Source organism: Mustelus asterias, chromosome 1 (genome assembly GCF_964213995.1).
Source record: "Mustelus asterias chromosome 1, sMusAst1.hap1.1, whole genome shotgun sequence".
Taxonomy (NCBI): domain Eukaryota; kingdom Metazoa; phylum Chordata; class Chondrichthyes; order Carcharhiniformes; family Triakidae; genus Mustelus; species Mustelus asterias.
Genome location: NC_135801.1, coordinates 7683806 through 7699417, shown reverse-complemented (window position 1 = coordinate 7699417; position 15612 = coordinate 7683806). Strand labels below are relative to the sequence as shown.

Genomic DNA, 15612 nt, shown 5'->3' with positions numbered 1-15612 from the left:
TAAAAGGCAGTCTGACTTTTATCCTAAATTATTCCACTCTACTTTAATAGTCTTTTTAGTTTTTTATCCTAGGGTATTTTGAAACTATCTAACACACAATCCATTGTTGCTAGAAGTACCTCTCAAGCTACTAGTATTTAATAAATCATTGATCCTTGGTGCCCAAACTTCTGATCCTTGAGGCATTCATTCCACTTGCACTTGGCTTTTAGTCACTCTTGTCCTGTTGGAATTGTGTATTCTAGATGTTTTGAAAGTCATGTTTTAAGTACTGTTGCCTCACTGGTAGATCAATCCGAAGACTAAACTGAAGATTGATTGATATCAACAACTTGTGAAGTATGCAAATCAGTGAGAACTTTAATTTGAATATTAAGATGGCCTCTGGTGCTAAAGGTCTGCAGCCTGCAAAACAAAACTGTACTCTAGCCATTTTGACCATCTGAAACAGACTACTTCATTTTAGCAAAGGTTTTTGTGTTTTCCCAGCAAAAATAAGTATAAATGCTGTTGGAGTAAAATCAAAATTAAAGGACGCAAAATGGTTACCTGGCACAAAATGGCCTCTGGGAAAAGACATTAAGATGTGCTGACTTGGGCACAGACATTGCACAGCAAGTTAAAACCTGTTAGTGTTTAAATTACTGCAGGAAACAGATCGGACCTGGAGGCACCTTAGCTTCAGATAAAAGCAGGACCCAAAACAAAGTTTTGATAACGAGATCAGTCATTGATGGGGGACATAAATGTATCTACTCTATGTACAACGATGCGTTAACTGCCAATGTCCTTGTCTATTATTTGTATAACTGTGCTAATGGCTAATGTCCGTACTTGTCTATTATTTGAAAAGTCTAAAGATGCTCAACTGCCATTGTAAAGTTGAGAAGGTGACTGTGCGCACTGCGAAGAGCCCAGCGCTTCTCCCAAAGCTTTGTCTGATAAAACTGTGTTGAATCTTTAAGTCTGACTCAGAGTGGTGATTTTCCCACAACAAATGCAATTAGTGTAAGTTCCAAACGTGGAAAGAACAGATTTCAAAAATGCTTTAGATTTTATTTGTATGTTTCAATGGACTGTAAATCAATTGATTGCGTTGGAAAATGGCCACTGTCAGCTCTTGTGTTCCTATTGCTGTTTCTGGTTTTGAAAGTTGCTTCATTATTTAAGTGTACTAAATCTGTTTTTTAGGTCTTGCAACAACTGCCACCCAAACAAGATCGCACAGAAATATGTTCAATGTCTGATAAACAAGAACAGGCGTATTCTGCCCTCTACAAGAAGTTGAAAAAATCTATCAACAGTAATGGTACATTCTATACCTGGTATATTCTATACAAGTCTTGTCTCCTGGATGTTCGTCTTTAAGTGTGTCATTTTAGTTATGTTTTTCATTCTGTCATGTAGTAGCTTTTAAAAACTGCACTACTTCCCAATTAGACCAAAAGGATGATATGAGTTCATTCCTAATGAAGAAAAAATTATTTTAAAATCTGCTGAGCTTTGTTTGCTCATCACGACCTATTGTGTTATGTATAAATATCAAGAGCATGAGTGGTGGTCCCAGGACTTTTTATATTTAAAGGTTAAATACTATTTTGGATGACATTTTGTGGTAGCTTGCACCCATATTCCATTCCCATGAAACTAGTACACTGTGCCTTAGTACTGATCTGATGAAAATAGAATGAGTGAAGTACCTTCAAAAACATGGATGATTTTAAGGGACATCACAAAGCATCAAGAATTTGAAAGAGCAACATACCCACATATCTAATATAGCCAGAAACGGTGGAGGTAGCTTGTATTTATACATTGTACTTAACTAAAGCCCATATAATTTTAAATAAAAACGGTGAGAAGCTGCTTGAAGAAAACAGTGAATGCAACTTGTTTGCGGAATACTAACCTGGACAATAAAGGAGCAATTCTGCCATTTGACTTAAAGTATTTTCTTTATTTCCCTTGTGTCATCTTGTACTGCAACCTGAACCCCTGCACAGAACCCCTTTTCACATTTTTACTCGCGGGGCAACTTCCAAAGTGGAGTTGTTTGGCAATGAAGCTCAGCAGAGCATGTCTGCCTTATGCACGCTTCTCCATAATGCACCAATTTGGTCGTTGAATCTTTCAGTTATGTTTGGAGAACGCATGAAATTAGATCCAAATGTAGGGAGGGTGGTTCTTTTATTCTTGCAACTGACTTTATTTTCATTTAATATATTTTACGAATTCTACTCATTTGCCCGCCTTCTAATTTGACTTCTGTATTTTTTTCTCAGAAAAGAATGAATTATGTAATGTGATGATGCAGCTTCGAAAGATGGCAAACCACCCACTGCTCCATAGGCAGTATTACACTGCAGAAAAACTCAGAAAAATGGCCAAGCTGATGAAAAAGGTACGGTTTAAAATTTATTTATTCGTGTCACAAATAGGCTTACATTGCAATGTTAATGAAGTTACTGTGAAAATCCCCGAGTCGCCACACTCCGGTGCCTGTTCGGGTACACGGAGGAAGAAATTAGCATGGCCAATGCACCTAACCAGCGCATCTTTCGGACCGTGGGAGGAACCGGAGCACCGGGAGGAAACCCATGGAGACACGGGGAGAATGTGCAAACTCCACAGACAGTGACCCAAGCCAGGAATCGAACTCGGGTCCCTGGCGTGGTGAAGCAACAGTGTTAACCACTGTGCCACCGTGCTGATGGAAGTCAAGGATGCTGCAATTTCACAGCATTCTTGATTGCTTCCAGGACTAAAAATAAAATCGTGACTACCTACTTGCAGCAAAGTGGAGATGATGATCTTGAATTATAATCCCAGATAATTATACTAGACAGGTCAGAACCAAGGTGAATCCTGGCTTAATAGACCTTAATTTTGTTTCTTGGAAACTGAAGGTCAGTTACTGAACACATCTGCCAGCAGACTTTTAACACAAAATGTTCATTACAGGAGAAAAATGAACCATATTTCGCTGCACAGAAAGATTGAAAAGATTTCAATTCAAGCACCAGAAAATGATTCAGACTAGCACTACTCCTTTTATCCAAGCAGTACCATTGCACAAAAACACAATGAAAATCTTCCACTATCTCAACACCGCAGCTTCTTGCTTGGGCTGCCATGGTTATGAGCTGTTTTTTTTCCGTTGGATTTCACTCAATGTTTTATTTCTGTTTGTTTCACTCCTTTAGACACCCAAAAAACATAATCTAAGTTCCCTATTACTTTAACTTCAGAGCAAACACATGAGTTCCTTATACTCAGTTCGTCAGCAGTCTTGCAGAATTTCTGAGTAGTGAGCTTACAATTTCTGCCTTCACGCTCTGGTAGACATGCACTGACTGAATTGCTCTTCTACCCTTCCCTGTATCTGGACCCCTGTTGTTTGGCAACAGTGCAGTTTTCTTTTCCCCTAAAATTACTGAACTAACTACTTTAACCTATCTTTTCGCTTCAAGGATTGTAAAACCTTGTTTAAAAGTACACGTATAAAAACAGGGCCTCCAGATATTCCAGTACGCAGCTCACAAAAAAAACTCTTAAACTCGAACCATGTTTTTCCTCTATTAACGCATGCACGCGCACACACAAATTAAACATAACAGAATTAAGTTTTTGCACGAAATAGTTGATTTTTTTATAGCATTTTACATCTATAGATTAGCAATGTACATGTGACTTTAAATATTGCCAAAATTAAAAAGCTATTCCTTTTATCAAATTTTAGAAGGGAGATAAAAGCCCAGCTGCCTTCCTAAACCAATTGAGCTAGGCAGTACTTTGTGTGTGAAGTCTACGATGTAAAGATCCAGCAAGCTGAGTAACTTGTCCATTCACATTTTGCTGCTACTTCGTACCCGTCTCTAGGAGCCCACTCACAGAGATGCCAATCCTGATCTCATCTTTGAAGACATGGAGGCGATGACCGATTTTGAATTGCACCATCTGTGTCAAGAATACAGTAGCATAAGAAGCTTTCAGTTAGAAATGGAATTGCTCCTGGATTCAGGGAAGTTCCAAATTCTGGAGAATATACTTGCAGAGCTGAAGGAGGAGGTAATTTTTCAAACAATTATGATGGCACTTCGCCATTTTACATCATGGAGCTAAATGTGAAATAGCTTACGAATATTTGCTCTTGATGTGATTATTGCATAAACTGAATGGAGCATGCATACAGCAAATATTTTTGCACAGCCTGTTAACATGTGATGTTCAAGATTCCTGAGGAATGCACTAGGCTTGAAGATGCAGTTTAGGATCTCTGTTTTGCCCCTTCCCTTAAATGAGTATCTTAACTGGAACAAGTTAATGGTCTCCCCAGAATTTTTATGATGGGTATACAGGGGCAGAAAAGGCACTCCACACAATAGTAAACACAGCAAGTAGTCTCAAAACACCAGGTTAAAATCCAACAGGTTTATTTGGTAGCATGAGCTTTCGGAGCACTGTCCCTTCATCAGGTGGGCACTCGGAAAGCTCGTGCTACCTGGTGTTGTGAGACTACTTTGCCTACCCCAGTCCAACGCCAGCAACTCCGCATCATCACAATAGTAAAGGTACAGTTCTTGTATCTGAAAATTGCAGCCTCAATTGAAACTTGTATTAGGACTGCTTAACGATGCAGGAAAATATTTCTGGTCTCTACTTATGTTCAGATTTTGTTAGTTCATTACATGATTAGTTACATTCATTTATTTTATTTCGCCAAGAATATCTATCTGAACATTAAAAAAAACACAACTTGTTTTCCCTTGTTGTACATTGGAACCTTTGGAACAAGGTTAACCCTGTAGTAACGACAGAATTTCAAACTCCTCGCGATGGCAAAAGGAATGCAAATAGTTGTGTAGCAGAGAATATTGGATGTAAAACAGCCATTAAAATTGTTACTTCTGCACTAAAGGATTATTGAATTGAATTTGGATCTGGTGTCTTGTGTGTGCCACACAGAGGCATTATGTTATACAACTACAAAGCAATCTCTTAAAACTGAGTGAGACACTTACTGACCTGGATTCTGAAATTTGCAAGTCATGTATTTAATTTTAATTTAATTGCAAGTACCCAAACCAACCGATACTCGAGCACTTAAGGGGGAAGACCATATTAGTCAGTATATTTCACAAAGTGTGCTTCAGACCTCAAATTAACTAAACACCATAGGATACTTGCTACAGAACAAAACCAATGCCAGAGTATACACATCTCATTTCAACCACACTTTTATCTACATTTGTGAAGTCCAGTTGCAACAATTTTAAGATGGATTATTTTTAAGTATGCTGGCAACTGACATGCTTGAATCCAACTTCATGATGTCAACATCAAATGAATAGGGTTCCAGCTTCTGCTTTGCATCAACTGGTCTAATTTGTTATTGTTAACAGGGTTCCAGAGTTGTCCTCTTTAGCCAGTTTACTATGATGTTGGACATTCTAGAAGTATTCTTAAGACACCATAAGCACAGATATCTTCGATTGGATGGCAAAACTCCAATTTCTGACAGGTAGAGTATATGCATATTTCAAATTTCTGTACTGCGTGTATAAACATGTAATGAACATTTTATCATCTCAGCTTCTCTTCCCCCATAAATCAGCAAGAAATTCTAATGCGCATTAATTGTCACAGTTGCAATCGTAAATTACTATCACTCAGGGATGGATACATTCTGTTTGACTTTTAAGAAAGTAAAGAAATTTTTTAAATATTGTAAATTCAAGTTTAAAAATATAATCTAATAGTATATTTGTATTTCTGTAGTTCACATTTTTCCTGATTAGCTTATCCTCAGAAGCCTCCGATTAGATGCATCATGATGGGAAGTAATTTAAGCAGGTTCCATATGGGTTTTATGCTTTGTCACAATAAAGTCTACAGTTATTGCACTCATTTCATTTCAACAAAATGGAATCTTGTGATTAAATGGTACTGAAGAAACTCTTTCTCTCCCCCCCCCCCCCCCCCCCCCCCCCCCCCCCCGCCGCCGCCGCCGCCAACCACGGGTGTCATAGTGGGCAGGGGACAGACCATGCAAAGATCTGTTGACCTTGGGTGGGATTTTCCAAGCTTCAGCTAGTTAAAATTCCTACAGTTTAGGCTTCTTTGTTGGAGTAAATGTTTACACACCCACGCCACATTTTTAAAAAATTGCTTTAAAAGAAGCATGGTTCAAGGCATAGAAAGATTTCTTTTCGCAATAATGGATTATTTACATTTCAGAAATATGATCATCAACCTCCAGTAAGTAACTAGAGAAAGATTCAAGGTTTTGCCTCAGAATTCCTTAGAAATTATTCCAAGTGAATCTTGTTCAAGAGGGCATTTTTTGACACACCAGCTTTCAAATTAGAGGCTCCAGTTACCACCTATAAAATTCTAAACAAGCTTTTGATTTATTAGTCAGTGTTCTTATTTTACATGACTTGCATGGTTAGTTCATGAACACTTGATGTCTTTTTTTTCTCTTTTCTACTTTGCGCCTGAAGATTTTTCATGTGCTCCACCTGGTCAAACCTAGACCTTTTCCCTGTCTCTGGAAGCAATGTTTTGGTAGTGGGGGCAGATGCTTTTGCCCAAGTGCTCTAAACTTTTAAAGGCATGGATTTCTTTGAGGCGTTTCAAGTTGAGATAATATAGGAAAGATCTGTTGGATAGTTCAAGAAACCTAAACCTGAAAGCAGATGTTTTGACATTTTGTGGGGTTTTTTTGTGAATTTGTATTCAAAATATGTTTCTATGTTGTCACTAGGTTTTTATTTTCAACATTTTAAATGCTTGAATTTGCAGGCTTCCATTTGAGAGTATGTTAAGAGCATTTAAATTCAGTCGGGAAAGGATCAATTTTTATTAAGAGTTTGCATTTTTAGTTGTAAACAATTTACATGTAACTCTTTAACTGACTTTCTTTTTCAGAATCCACTTGATAGATCAGTTTAATACAGATATGGATATTTTTGTTTTCCTGTTATCAACCAAAGCCGGAGGACTGGGTATAAACCTCACCTCAGCCAACATTGTCATCCTTCATGATATTGACTGCAATCCCTATAATGATAAACAAGCAGAAGATCGATGTCACAGAGTAGGACAGAAAAAGTAAGATGAAAAATTAAGGTTTGCAATTCCTCTTGCCAGAGGTGCTTGTTTCAAGGCAGCTTAAGAGTACAATATTTTGGCTTTCCAGTTCATTGTTAGGGTGGTGGTTTATTCCTGTATTTCTCCAGTTGTTGGGTGGGTGGAATATCTGACATACTGAGCTATTTTCTCCAAGAGAGGGGAATCTGAGCTAGTGAACCTATACTGCTCTCGCATGCTTCCTGAGATTTGGCTTGAGAAGGCGGCTCACCACCACCTTCTGTCGAGCACTTGGAGATGAGCAATAAATGCTGGCCTAGCCAGCGACGCCCACATCCTGTGAACAAATAAATTAGAAAAAACAAGATGCTTGCTCAATTGGCAGACTTTCCAACAGCTGCTTTTATCCTGCATTTGATCTGCGCACTTACTAAAGCCCATCTGCCGTGGAAGCTTCTTGATTTGGTGTCAAATAACGTAATGTAAATGGTTTTAATTTTGCAATATAAAAATCTGAACTCTTGTAAAACATTATGGGATTAAGTGATTGGTTACTATGCCAGACAGTAGTGTTGAGGTTGGCAACACAAGTCAGCCTTAGTTTTGCCAAATTGCCCCTGATTTTTAGAGCCAAGTTTCTGACCTAGCTTGCTCAAGATTTAAAGAAGTTGTTAGTACTGTTCTTAGAATGTTTTCACTGGGACCTGTTCCAGGGATTCTTTTGCATGGCACAACAAGTTTTGTTTGTACAAACAGGAATTACGGGCAGTGTTCTTCAGCATGGATTGCAACTAAATTCACCATTCCCCCAAATTGTCACATTCCTTCAAGTATACTCGCTATATTTTTCCTTTTATGGCAGCTGATTAGCGTAATCCATCGCCAAAGGTAGTAACTCAGTTTGCTGCTTGTTTTGTGGTAGTTTTGGCTTTGTTGGAAGCTAGTTCAGAAGTCATGGGTTACTGCATTGTTTCATTTTTTAAAACTTTGTGTAAATGAATTCCAAACTTTACCTTGCTTAGCAATTAGAACATTTAAATTCTGTAGGGGAAGGACCAATAAACTTGATGTCAGTTCTAAAAGAAACACACTGGTTGCATAACAATATTTTCACTAAGTTTGCTTTTATTTGTCATTAATAGATTACATGTGTAAATGAAAAGCATGTTAAACAGCCAGGATAACTGATATATCAACTGCTAACAAGATGAGTAACTGCTGAGAATGCCTTTGCAAAAATTGAACTGCGTTCTAATAAGGCTTCCAACACCTTTCTAGCACAAAAATGATATAAAATATATAGTAATTAGCATTTAAGCAAATTATGAGCTAAACTGAATAAACTCAAATCGTTCCATGATTTTTAAGTCCTCAGCACCATAAGGGACATGTCTGAATATATGCCCCAGATCAGTTAAATACCATTGCTTCCCTCAGAATTACAATGGCTGGATGAAAAGAATAGAATCTTTAGACAACCGTATAGATGTTTGAATATTTCTATCCAACCATTGTGCATTATGAACCATCTTAATAGCTCCAGCATTGGAGCAGCGAAGCATCCTATTTTTTTTCAGCTTGGTATTTTAGATGCTGATCAACATTGTACATCACCGAAAACTGGCTTGCAATTCTAAATCCATTTTCCTAAACCTTTGTTCTCATCACAGATTTGTGTAACTCAAAATCTAGAGTTTCAGGATGGTGCACCTTAACACAAACTTGAGAATACTTTGATTTGCTTTATTTTATTCATTCATGGGTATGTGGATGTCATTGGCTAGACCAGCATTTATTGCCCATCCCTATTTGCCCTCGAGAAGGTGGTGGTGAGCTGCCACCTTGAACCACTGCAGGCCATGTGTTGTAGGTAAATCCACAGTGTTGCCCAGTGACAGTGAAGGAAGGGCAATACAGTTCCAAGTCAGAATAGTGTATGGCTTGGTGGGGATCAGGCAGGTGGTGGTGTACCCATGCATCTCCTGCCCTTCTAGGTCATGGGTTCAGAAGGTGCTGTTAAAGGAGTCTTGGCATATTCCTGCAGTGCATCTTGTAGATGGTTCACACTGCTGCCATTCTGCACCAATAGTAGAGGAAGTTGATATTTAAGGTGGTAGATGGGCTGCTTATCAAGTGGGCTGCGCTGTTCTCGATGGTATCGAGCTTCTTGAATGTTGTTGGAGCTGCACTTATCCAGGCAAATGGGGAGTATTCCATCACACTCCACACTTGTTCCTTGTACCTGGTGGCAGGCTTTGGGGTTTTAGGGGTGAGTTACTCCATGCGGAATTCCCAGTCTAAGATCTGCTCTTGAAGTCACAGTATTTATATGGCTGATCCTGTTCAGTTTCAGGTCAATGCCAGGATGTAGCTAGTGGGGGATTCTATGATCATTATGCCATTGAATGTCGGAGAGATGGTTAGATTCTCTCTCGTTTGAAGAAGGAAGTTTTGAAGAGATTCATGATCCAGTATTACCCATATCTGAAATTGGTTAAAAAACGATTTTCACCACAAAGCTGTTACTGCAACACAAATCAGGTAGCTGATGCAACTAGACTCATTGAGTCTAAGTTCTGACTCCACTTGTGTGCAACATTGGTTATGCATGGTACCAAGGCACATCTGTGATTGCAAAGTGGCATCTTGTAATGTCAGCTGTTAATATTCTGACACTGCCACAGCCTAATATAATCCAAATTAAAGAATCCAACTTCTTGAATCATATGTAAAGATCAAACCTTACTGCAGCCTTGAATCCTCGTCCGTTTATAGAACATAGAACAGTACAGTACAGCACAGAACAGGCCCTTCGGCCCACGATGTTGTGCCGAGCTTTGTCTGAAACCCAGATCAAGCTATTTCCTCCCTATCATCCCAAAGTACTCCATGTGCCTATCCAATAGCTTCTTAAATGTTCCTAAAGTTTCTGACTCCACTATCCCTGCAGGCAGTCCATTCCACACCCCAACCACTCTGAGTAAAAAACCTACCTCGGACATCCTTCCTATATCTCCCACCATGAACCCTATAGTTATGCCCCCTAGTTACCGCTCCATTCACCTGAGGAAATAGTCTTATGTTGTGTATTCCCAAAGCACCTTCCCAACAGTTAGTGTGGGTTTATTCTCTGACCTCTCCTGCAGCTGGGATTTTCCAGTCTCTCTGCAGTGGATGACAATGAGTGCCAAATTCTCCAGTCTAGTTGGTGTGACACTGGTGAATTCCAGCCATAATTTATTGTTGTGGACTGCTTTATCACTACAGATTTGCATGGATAACTACCTGTTTTCAAAATTTCTTGTATGGTACAGCATTTGATTTCAGAATTTAAAATGGGGGTTTCCAGCCATTTGTTTGTGTGGAAAAATAATTACAATGTTTTAAAAAGATAGAAATTCTAAGAGGAAGAAAATATCGCAAACCAAATTAATGAGGTAGGTATTCAAAATATTTCAAGATTTCCAAATTTTGGGTCAGAACTGTTTAATATCTGCAGTTGGGCCTAGGTGTTTTATCCACTGTGCCAGATCTGTTTTGTGCAGGAGGGTTTAAGCGGAAAGAATGAAATCTTCCATTAGATGTAGCAGAGAGGCACACAGGTTTGTTACTCGAATAACAAAGGATAATTTTTTATTGGAGCAAAATAAGTAAAGTTACCACAAGTAACTATTGAAGCATAAATTATCACATTATTTAGAAGATAAATTGAGTCAGTATTTGAAAAGGAAGAATATGAAAAGATACAAAACTCAATTATATTCTTAAAATTTTTTGTTTGCAGGATAGTGCATGTTATAAAACTGATCAGCAAAGGGACAATTGAAGAGTCCATGCTTAAAATTGGTGAACATAAACTGAAACTGGAACAGGACATGATTTCAACGGAAACAGGTGAGTTATGCAGCTGACTATCCAATATCATGTTTTCCTTTCTCCTCGGTACAAATTGTACCCCAGTTTCTGTTGGTTTGCCACATAGCAGTTGTGTAGCCACCTTCATTTTCCAATACTGCTAAGTGTGTCTTTCCACATACTTGCTACACACAGCTTTTTATTCAAATTTCTTTTTTCATTTGGGGCTCGTATCTGCCACGGAAATGTATGTTCTCCTGGAAGAGTCCTTGAAAAAACATTGAGAGAAGGCATGGCTTTTGTGCCAGGGATGTGGACAAGATTGGAAGCCATTTCCCAGCGGTTAAAGAATAATGTGCTAATCACACGATACCACTCTTTCTATTCTTTATTCCACTGCCTCTCAAAAATTATTTTCTTACCCTGTGACATTCCCATTGCTGCTGTTGCAGTTAATTCTGATACCAAGATGTACGAGGCAAGTTTTTTTTTTTTACTCAGAGGGTGGTGGGTGCCTGGAACTCGCTGCCGGGGGGAGGTAGTGGAAGCTGAAAGGATGGAGACTTTTAAAGGGTGTCTTGACAAACACATGAATAGGATGGGAATGGAAGGATATGGTTCCCAGAAGGGTAGGAGGTTTTCGTTCAGTCGGCAGCATGGTCGGTGCAGGCTTGGAGGCCAAAAGGGCCTGTTCCTGTGATGTAATTTTCTTTGTTCATTGTAAGCTGGCATTTCCAGGATTTTACAATACTTTTATCTAAAACTGCTGTAGATGTTGGCAAGTTTTAATGTGAATTTCTTTGTTTTTAAGGAGGCGAGGGAAACATTCCACTTAATATAGCAACACTGTTGAAGACTTCATTAGGGTTGTAACAATCGCCTGCCCTTTCCTACACCCGCCCCCCCCCCCCCCCCCCCCCCGGTAAGCATTGTCAGGATAAATGAACTGAATTCTGTGTGGAACGCAACTCCGAAAAGGAACCTCTGATATTGTAATTGGAAGCAGTGAAACAGTCAATTAACAAGAGACTCTAATCTTTTTTTTGTTGTATGTGATGTATCAGACCTGTTTTTAATGAGAAAATGGGAGCTGGGACCATTTTTGCGTGAGAATGCTGTTCCAGAATCTGACCATTTCCAAACACACACCAAAAACAAATTTTGACGTGTTAATATAGTATTGCTGTAGTTTCATATTTAGACCACAAGTAGGCCTTACTGAAGCAGTCTGAATGGTAATGGTGTTCTCTGGTGGTAAAACATTGGAATTACAGTATTACAGTTCAATGTTTTCTCACTTCCTTTTCCAGATACCTGTGACTTTACAGTAATTTTCTCAGACCAGACACTTTGTTTGTTCTGATATATTGAATTATATTTGGCCTATGTTTCTCAACGAATTGTCCCTGATGAGGAATACAGTGCTTACTGAAACTCTAAACCTGCTAAGAAAATGTTCTAAACCTACCAGCTGCAAATTCCACTAACAAATTCATCAGGAATGAAGAGAAGTGTCTCAATTTGTGGTCATTTTAATACTTCTGTGGATTTCTTATCTCCAGAGATGGTAAAACTTGCGTGTTGGCCCAATAATTGGAAACTTATTTTGGTTCAGTTCTGTGTTGCTTTGTGTATTCATAGTGAAGCCATATTTGCTTTGTTTACCTGACCTGTTGTACTGTTACTAACTGAAAAGGAGAAATTAAGTGCAAATAAAGATTCTTCAGTTTTGAAATATAGATTCTAGTGCTGAAGTATTCTCTTGAATCTGCTTCCACCACGCACTCACTGCATACAAAATCGTTTCTCTTGTGTCACCATTAATTCTTTTTGCCTTTCACCTTAACTTTTATGTATTGTTATTTTGAACATCTCTATTAAATCTCCTCTCAACCTTCCCTTCAAGGATAGCAAACCCCAGTTTCTCCAATTTATCTAGATATTTAAACTCACTCATCCCTTGGAACCATTTTCATCTTTTTTTGCACCTTCACACCCTTGGGTGTAGTGCCCATAATTTGACACACTACTCTAGTTGAGACCCAACTAGTGTTTTTGAAAGTTCATCATAAATTATTGCTTTAGTACTCTCGGCCTCTATAAAGCCCAGGATTCCATTTGCCATTTTTAACCACTTTTGCAACCTACCCTGACATCTTCAATGATTTGTGCACATTATACCCCCAGATCTCTCTGCTCCTGCACACACTTTAGAATTCTATCCTTTAGTTCATATTGCCTCTTGTCATTCTCCTAACAAATTGTCATTTTACACTTCTGCGCATTAAACTTCATCTACCTTCTGTCTACTCATTCCAACAACCTGCCCATATCCTCTCAAAGTCTATCACCATCTTCCTCACAATTCACAATGCTTGCAAGCTTTGTCATCAACATTTTAAAACTGTGCCCTATATTCCCAAGTTTGTCATTGTGTGGTACTTTACCAAGCCACTTTTGGGAGTCTGTGTAGATCACAGCCTCGGCAACCCTTTCTGTTACCTTATCATTCATGACTTTCCATTAACAAATCCATGCTGGTTTTCCTTAATTAGTCTACACTTGTCCAACTGACAATTCTGTCCTCCCACCCCTGAGATTAAACTGAATAACCTCTTTATCCTTGCAATCTTTTTTGAACCAAAAGTGTAATTTCTCCAGTCCTCTGACACTACCCCTTGTGTCAAAGATGAATTGGAAGATTATGGCCAGTATCTGTGCAATTTTCACACTTATTTCACTCAACATCCTCAATTATATCTCCTCCGGTGCAGATGATGTAATATTAAATATCATGAACGTTACTGATATTTTTATTTATTATTGTCACAAGTAGGCTTACATTAACACTGCAATGAAGTTGCTGTGAAAATCCTGTAGTTGCCACATTCCGGCGCCTGTTCGGGTACACTGAGGGGGAATTTATCATGGCCAATGCACCTAACCAGGACTGTGGGAGGAAACTGGAGCACCCAGAGGAAGTCCACGCAGACACGGGGAGAACGTGCAGACTCCGCACAGACGGTGACCCAAGCCGGGAATCGAACCCGGGTCCCTGGCGCTGAGAGGATGGGGTGTACATTTAAATTTTTTTCTCTCTCATTGCACCAATGATCTAATTTCAGTAACATAAGTTATTATACACTAAATGTCAAGGCAATAAATTTCAGTAAAGTAATTAATGAAACTTCCATTAAAATGTGCCAATTAGCAGAGTTCATCAATAAAGCCTTTCTAATTTTCCCTTCCATTTAAGTAGAACTTGAGAGAGACAGACTAGGCCCCAGAGTCACCAGGAAAGGTGTGGGGACTAGCTCTTAGTTGAGGAATTGAGTTTAACGCACACTGACCTTGTATTTGCTTCTGGTGGTCATTATTCCATGCTGGCCTTGGCAGAAATCATACAAAAGCAGGTGCAGGAAGCGACCTGCCTTTCAGCCTGTGTTGTCCGCCTCTCCCAACCTGCTTTGTGGATGGCTTTTTTGGGAAGGGAGGACAAGGAAGGCCTAGTTTGTGTTTCCGACTCCGACCATGTCTCTGGATTCTCACACTCAAAATCAGCCATTCTCTCTCGTACACAGACTCTCAGTCACGTGCACAGACTCGTTTGTTCGCGCGCGCACACACACTCCCCAAAACATTTGGACACTGCTCCAGGAGGAATTAATCAGGAAGTGGCAGCCAGGCCCCCTCACTTGGTGGACCTAGCCGACCTCCAGCTGCTCCCAGGCCTATACTCATCATCCAATAAGAAAACTGATTGTCTCCCGAATTTGCTGCTGACAGGCCCATTAATGAGCAAAAGTTTTAAGAGGCATCTGGACAAATAGATGAATAGGATGGGAATAGAGGGATATGGTCCCCGGAAGGGGAGGGGGTTTTAGTTCAGACACGCAGCATGGTCGGTGCAGGCTTGGAGGGCCGAAGGACCTGTTCCTGTGCTGTAAATTTCTTTGTTCTTAAAGGCAGCGGAAGAATCGGTCTCAGAGCACAAGCAGATGCTTGCAGACTTTTCATTCATGTTGCTCATAATTTGAAGAGTGATCATTGGCTTCTGGGGGTACGTTGTAACCTCCAGGCCTGGGGGATTGGGGGGAGGGGTGGAATTGGTAGTTAGACAAGCCTGCTCTAAATTTTCTATATTCAGCATGGTTTTCACTTGTATTGTAAACCTGACATCCATCATCAGCACCCCTTCCCCTCGTCTGTCTAGGCCCCTCGGTAACTGTTTACAGACCTTGTCGCCGTTATCGGCACGGTAGCACAGTGGTTAGCACTGCTGCTTCACAGTTCCAGGGTCCCGGGTTCGATTCCCGGCTCGGGTCACTGTCTGTGTGGAGTTTGCACATTCTCCTCGTGTCTGCGTGGGTTTCCTCCGGGTGCTCCGGTTTCCTCCCACAGTCCAAAGATGTGCGGGTTAGGTTGATTGGCCAGGTTAAAAATTGCCCCTTAGAGTCCTGGGATGCGTAGGTTAGAGGGATTAGCGGGTAAAATATGTGGGGTGGGATTGTGGTCGGTGCAGACTCGATGGGCCGAATGGCCTCCTTCTGCACTGTAGGGTTTCTATGATTTCTATTTCTATGATCTACCCTCCATTTTTATGACTTTCTGCACATTCTGATGTGCTGTCTGTACTCGACTCTTCAATTGGATGCAACGAAAATG

The 15612-nt window shown here is 39.8% G+C and overlaps 1 protein-coding gene across 2 annotated transcripts in view; it reads left to right on the top strand.

Annotated features, from left to right (window-relative positions):
- LOC144491028 (SWI/SNF-related matrix-associated actin-dependent regulator of chromatin subfamily A containing DEAD/H box 1-like) overlaps positions 1-12686 on the top strand; it is an 84242-nt gene extending 71556 nt beyond the window's left edge. For both annotated transcript variants that reach the window (XM_078208740.1, XM_078208808.1), the window contains 7 exons: positions 1192-1309; positions 2283-2401; positions 3880-4068; positions 5403-5521; positions 6931-7113; positions 10877-10986; positions 11759-12686. In XM_078208740.1, the coding sequence (XP_078064866.1) occupies positions 1192-1309; positions 2283-2401; positions 3880-4068; positions 5403-5521; positions 6931-7113; positions 10877-10986; positions 11759-11820 (900 nt within the window). In that variant the 3' untranslated portion in view covers positions 11821-12686. The remainder of the gene's footprint in view (positions 1-1191; positions 1310-2282; positions 2402-3879; positions 4069-5402; positions 5522-6930; positions 7114-10876; positions 10987-11758) is intronic.
- Positions 12687-15612: the final 2926 nt, after the last annotated feature.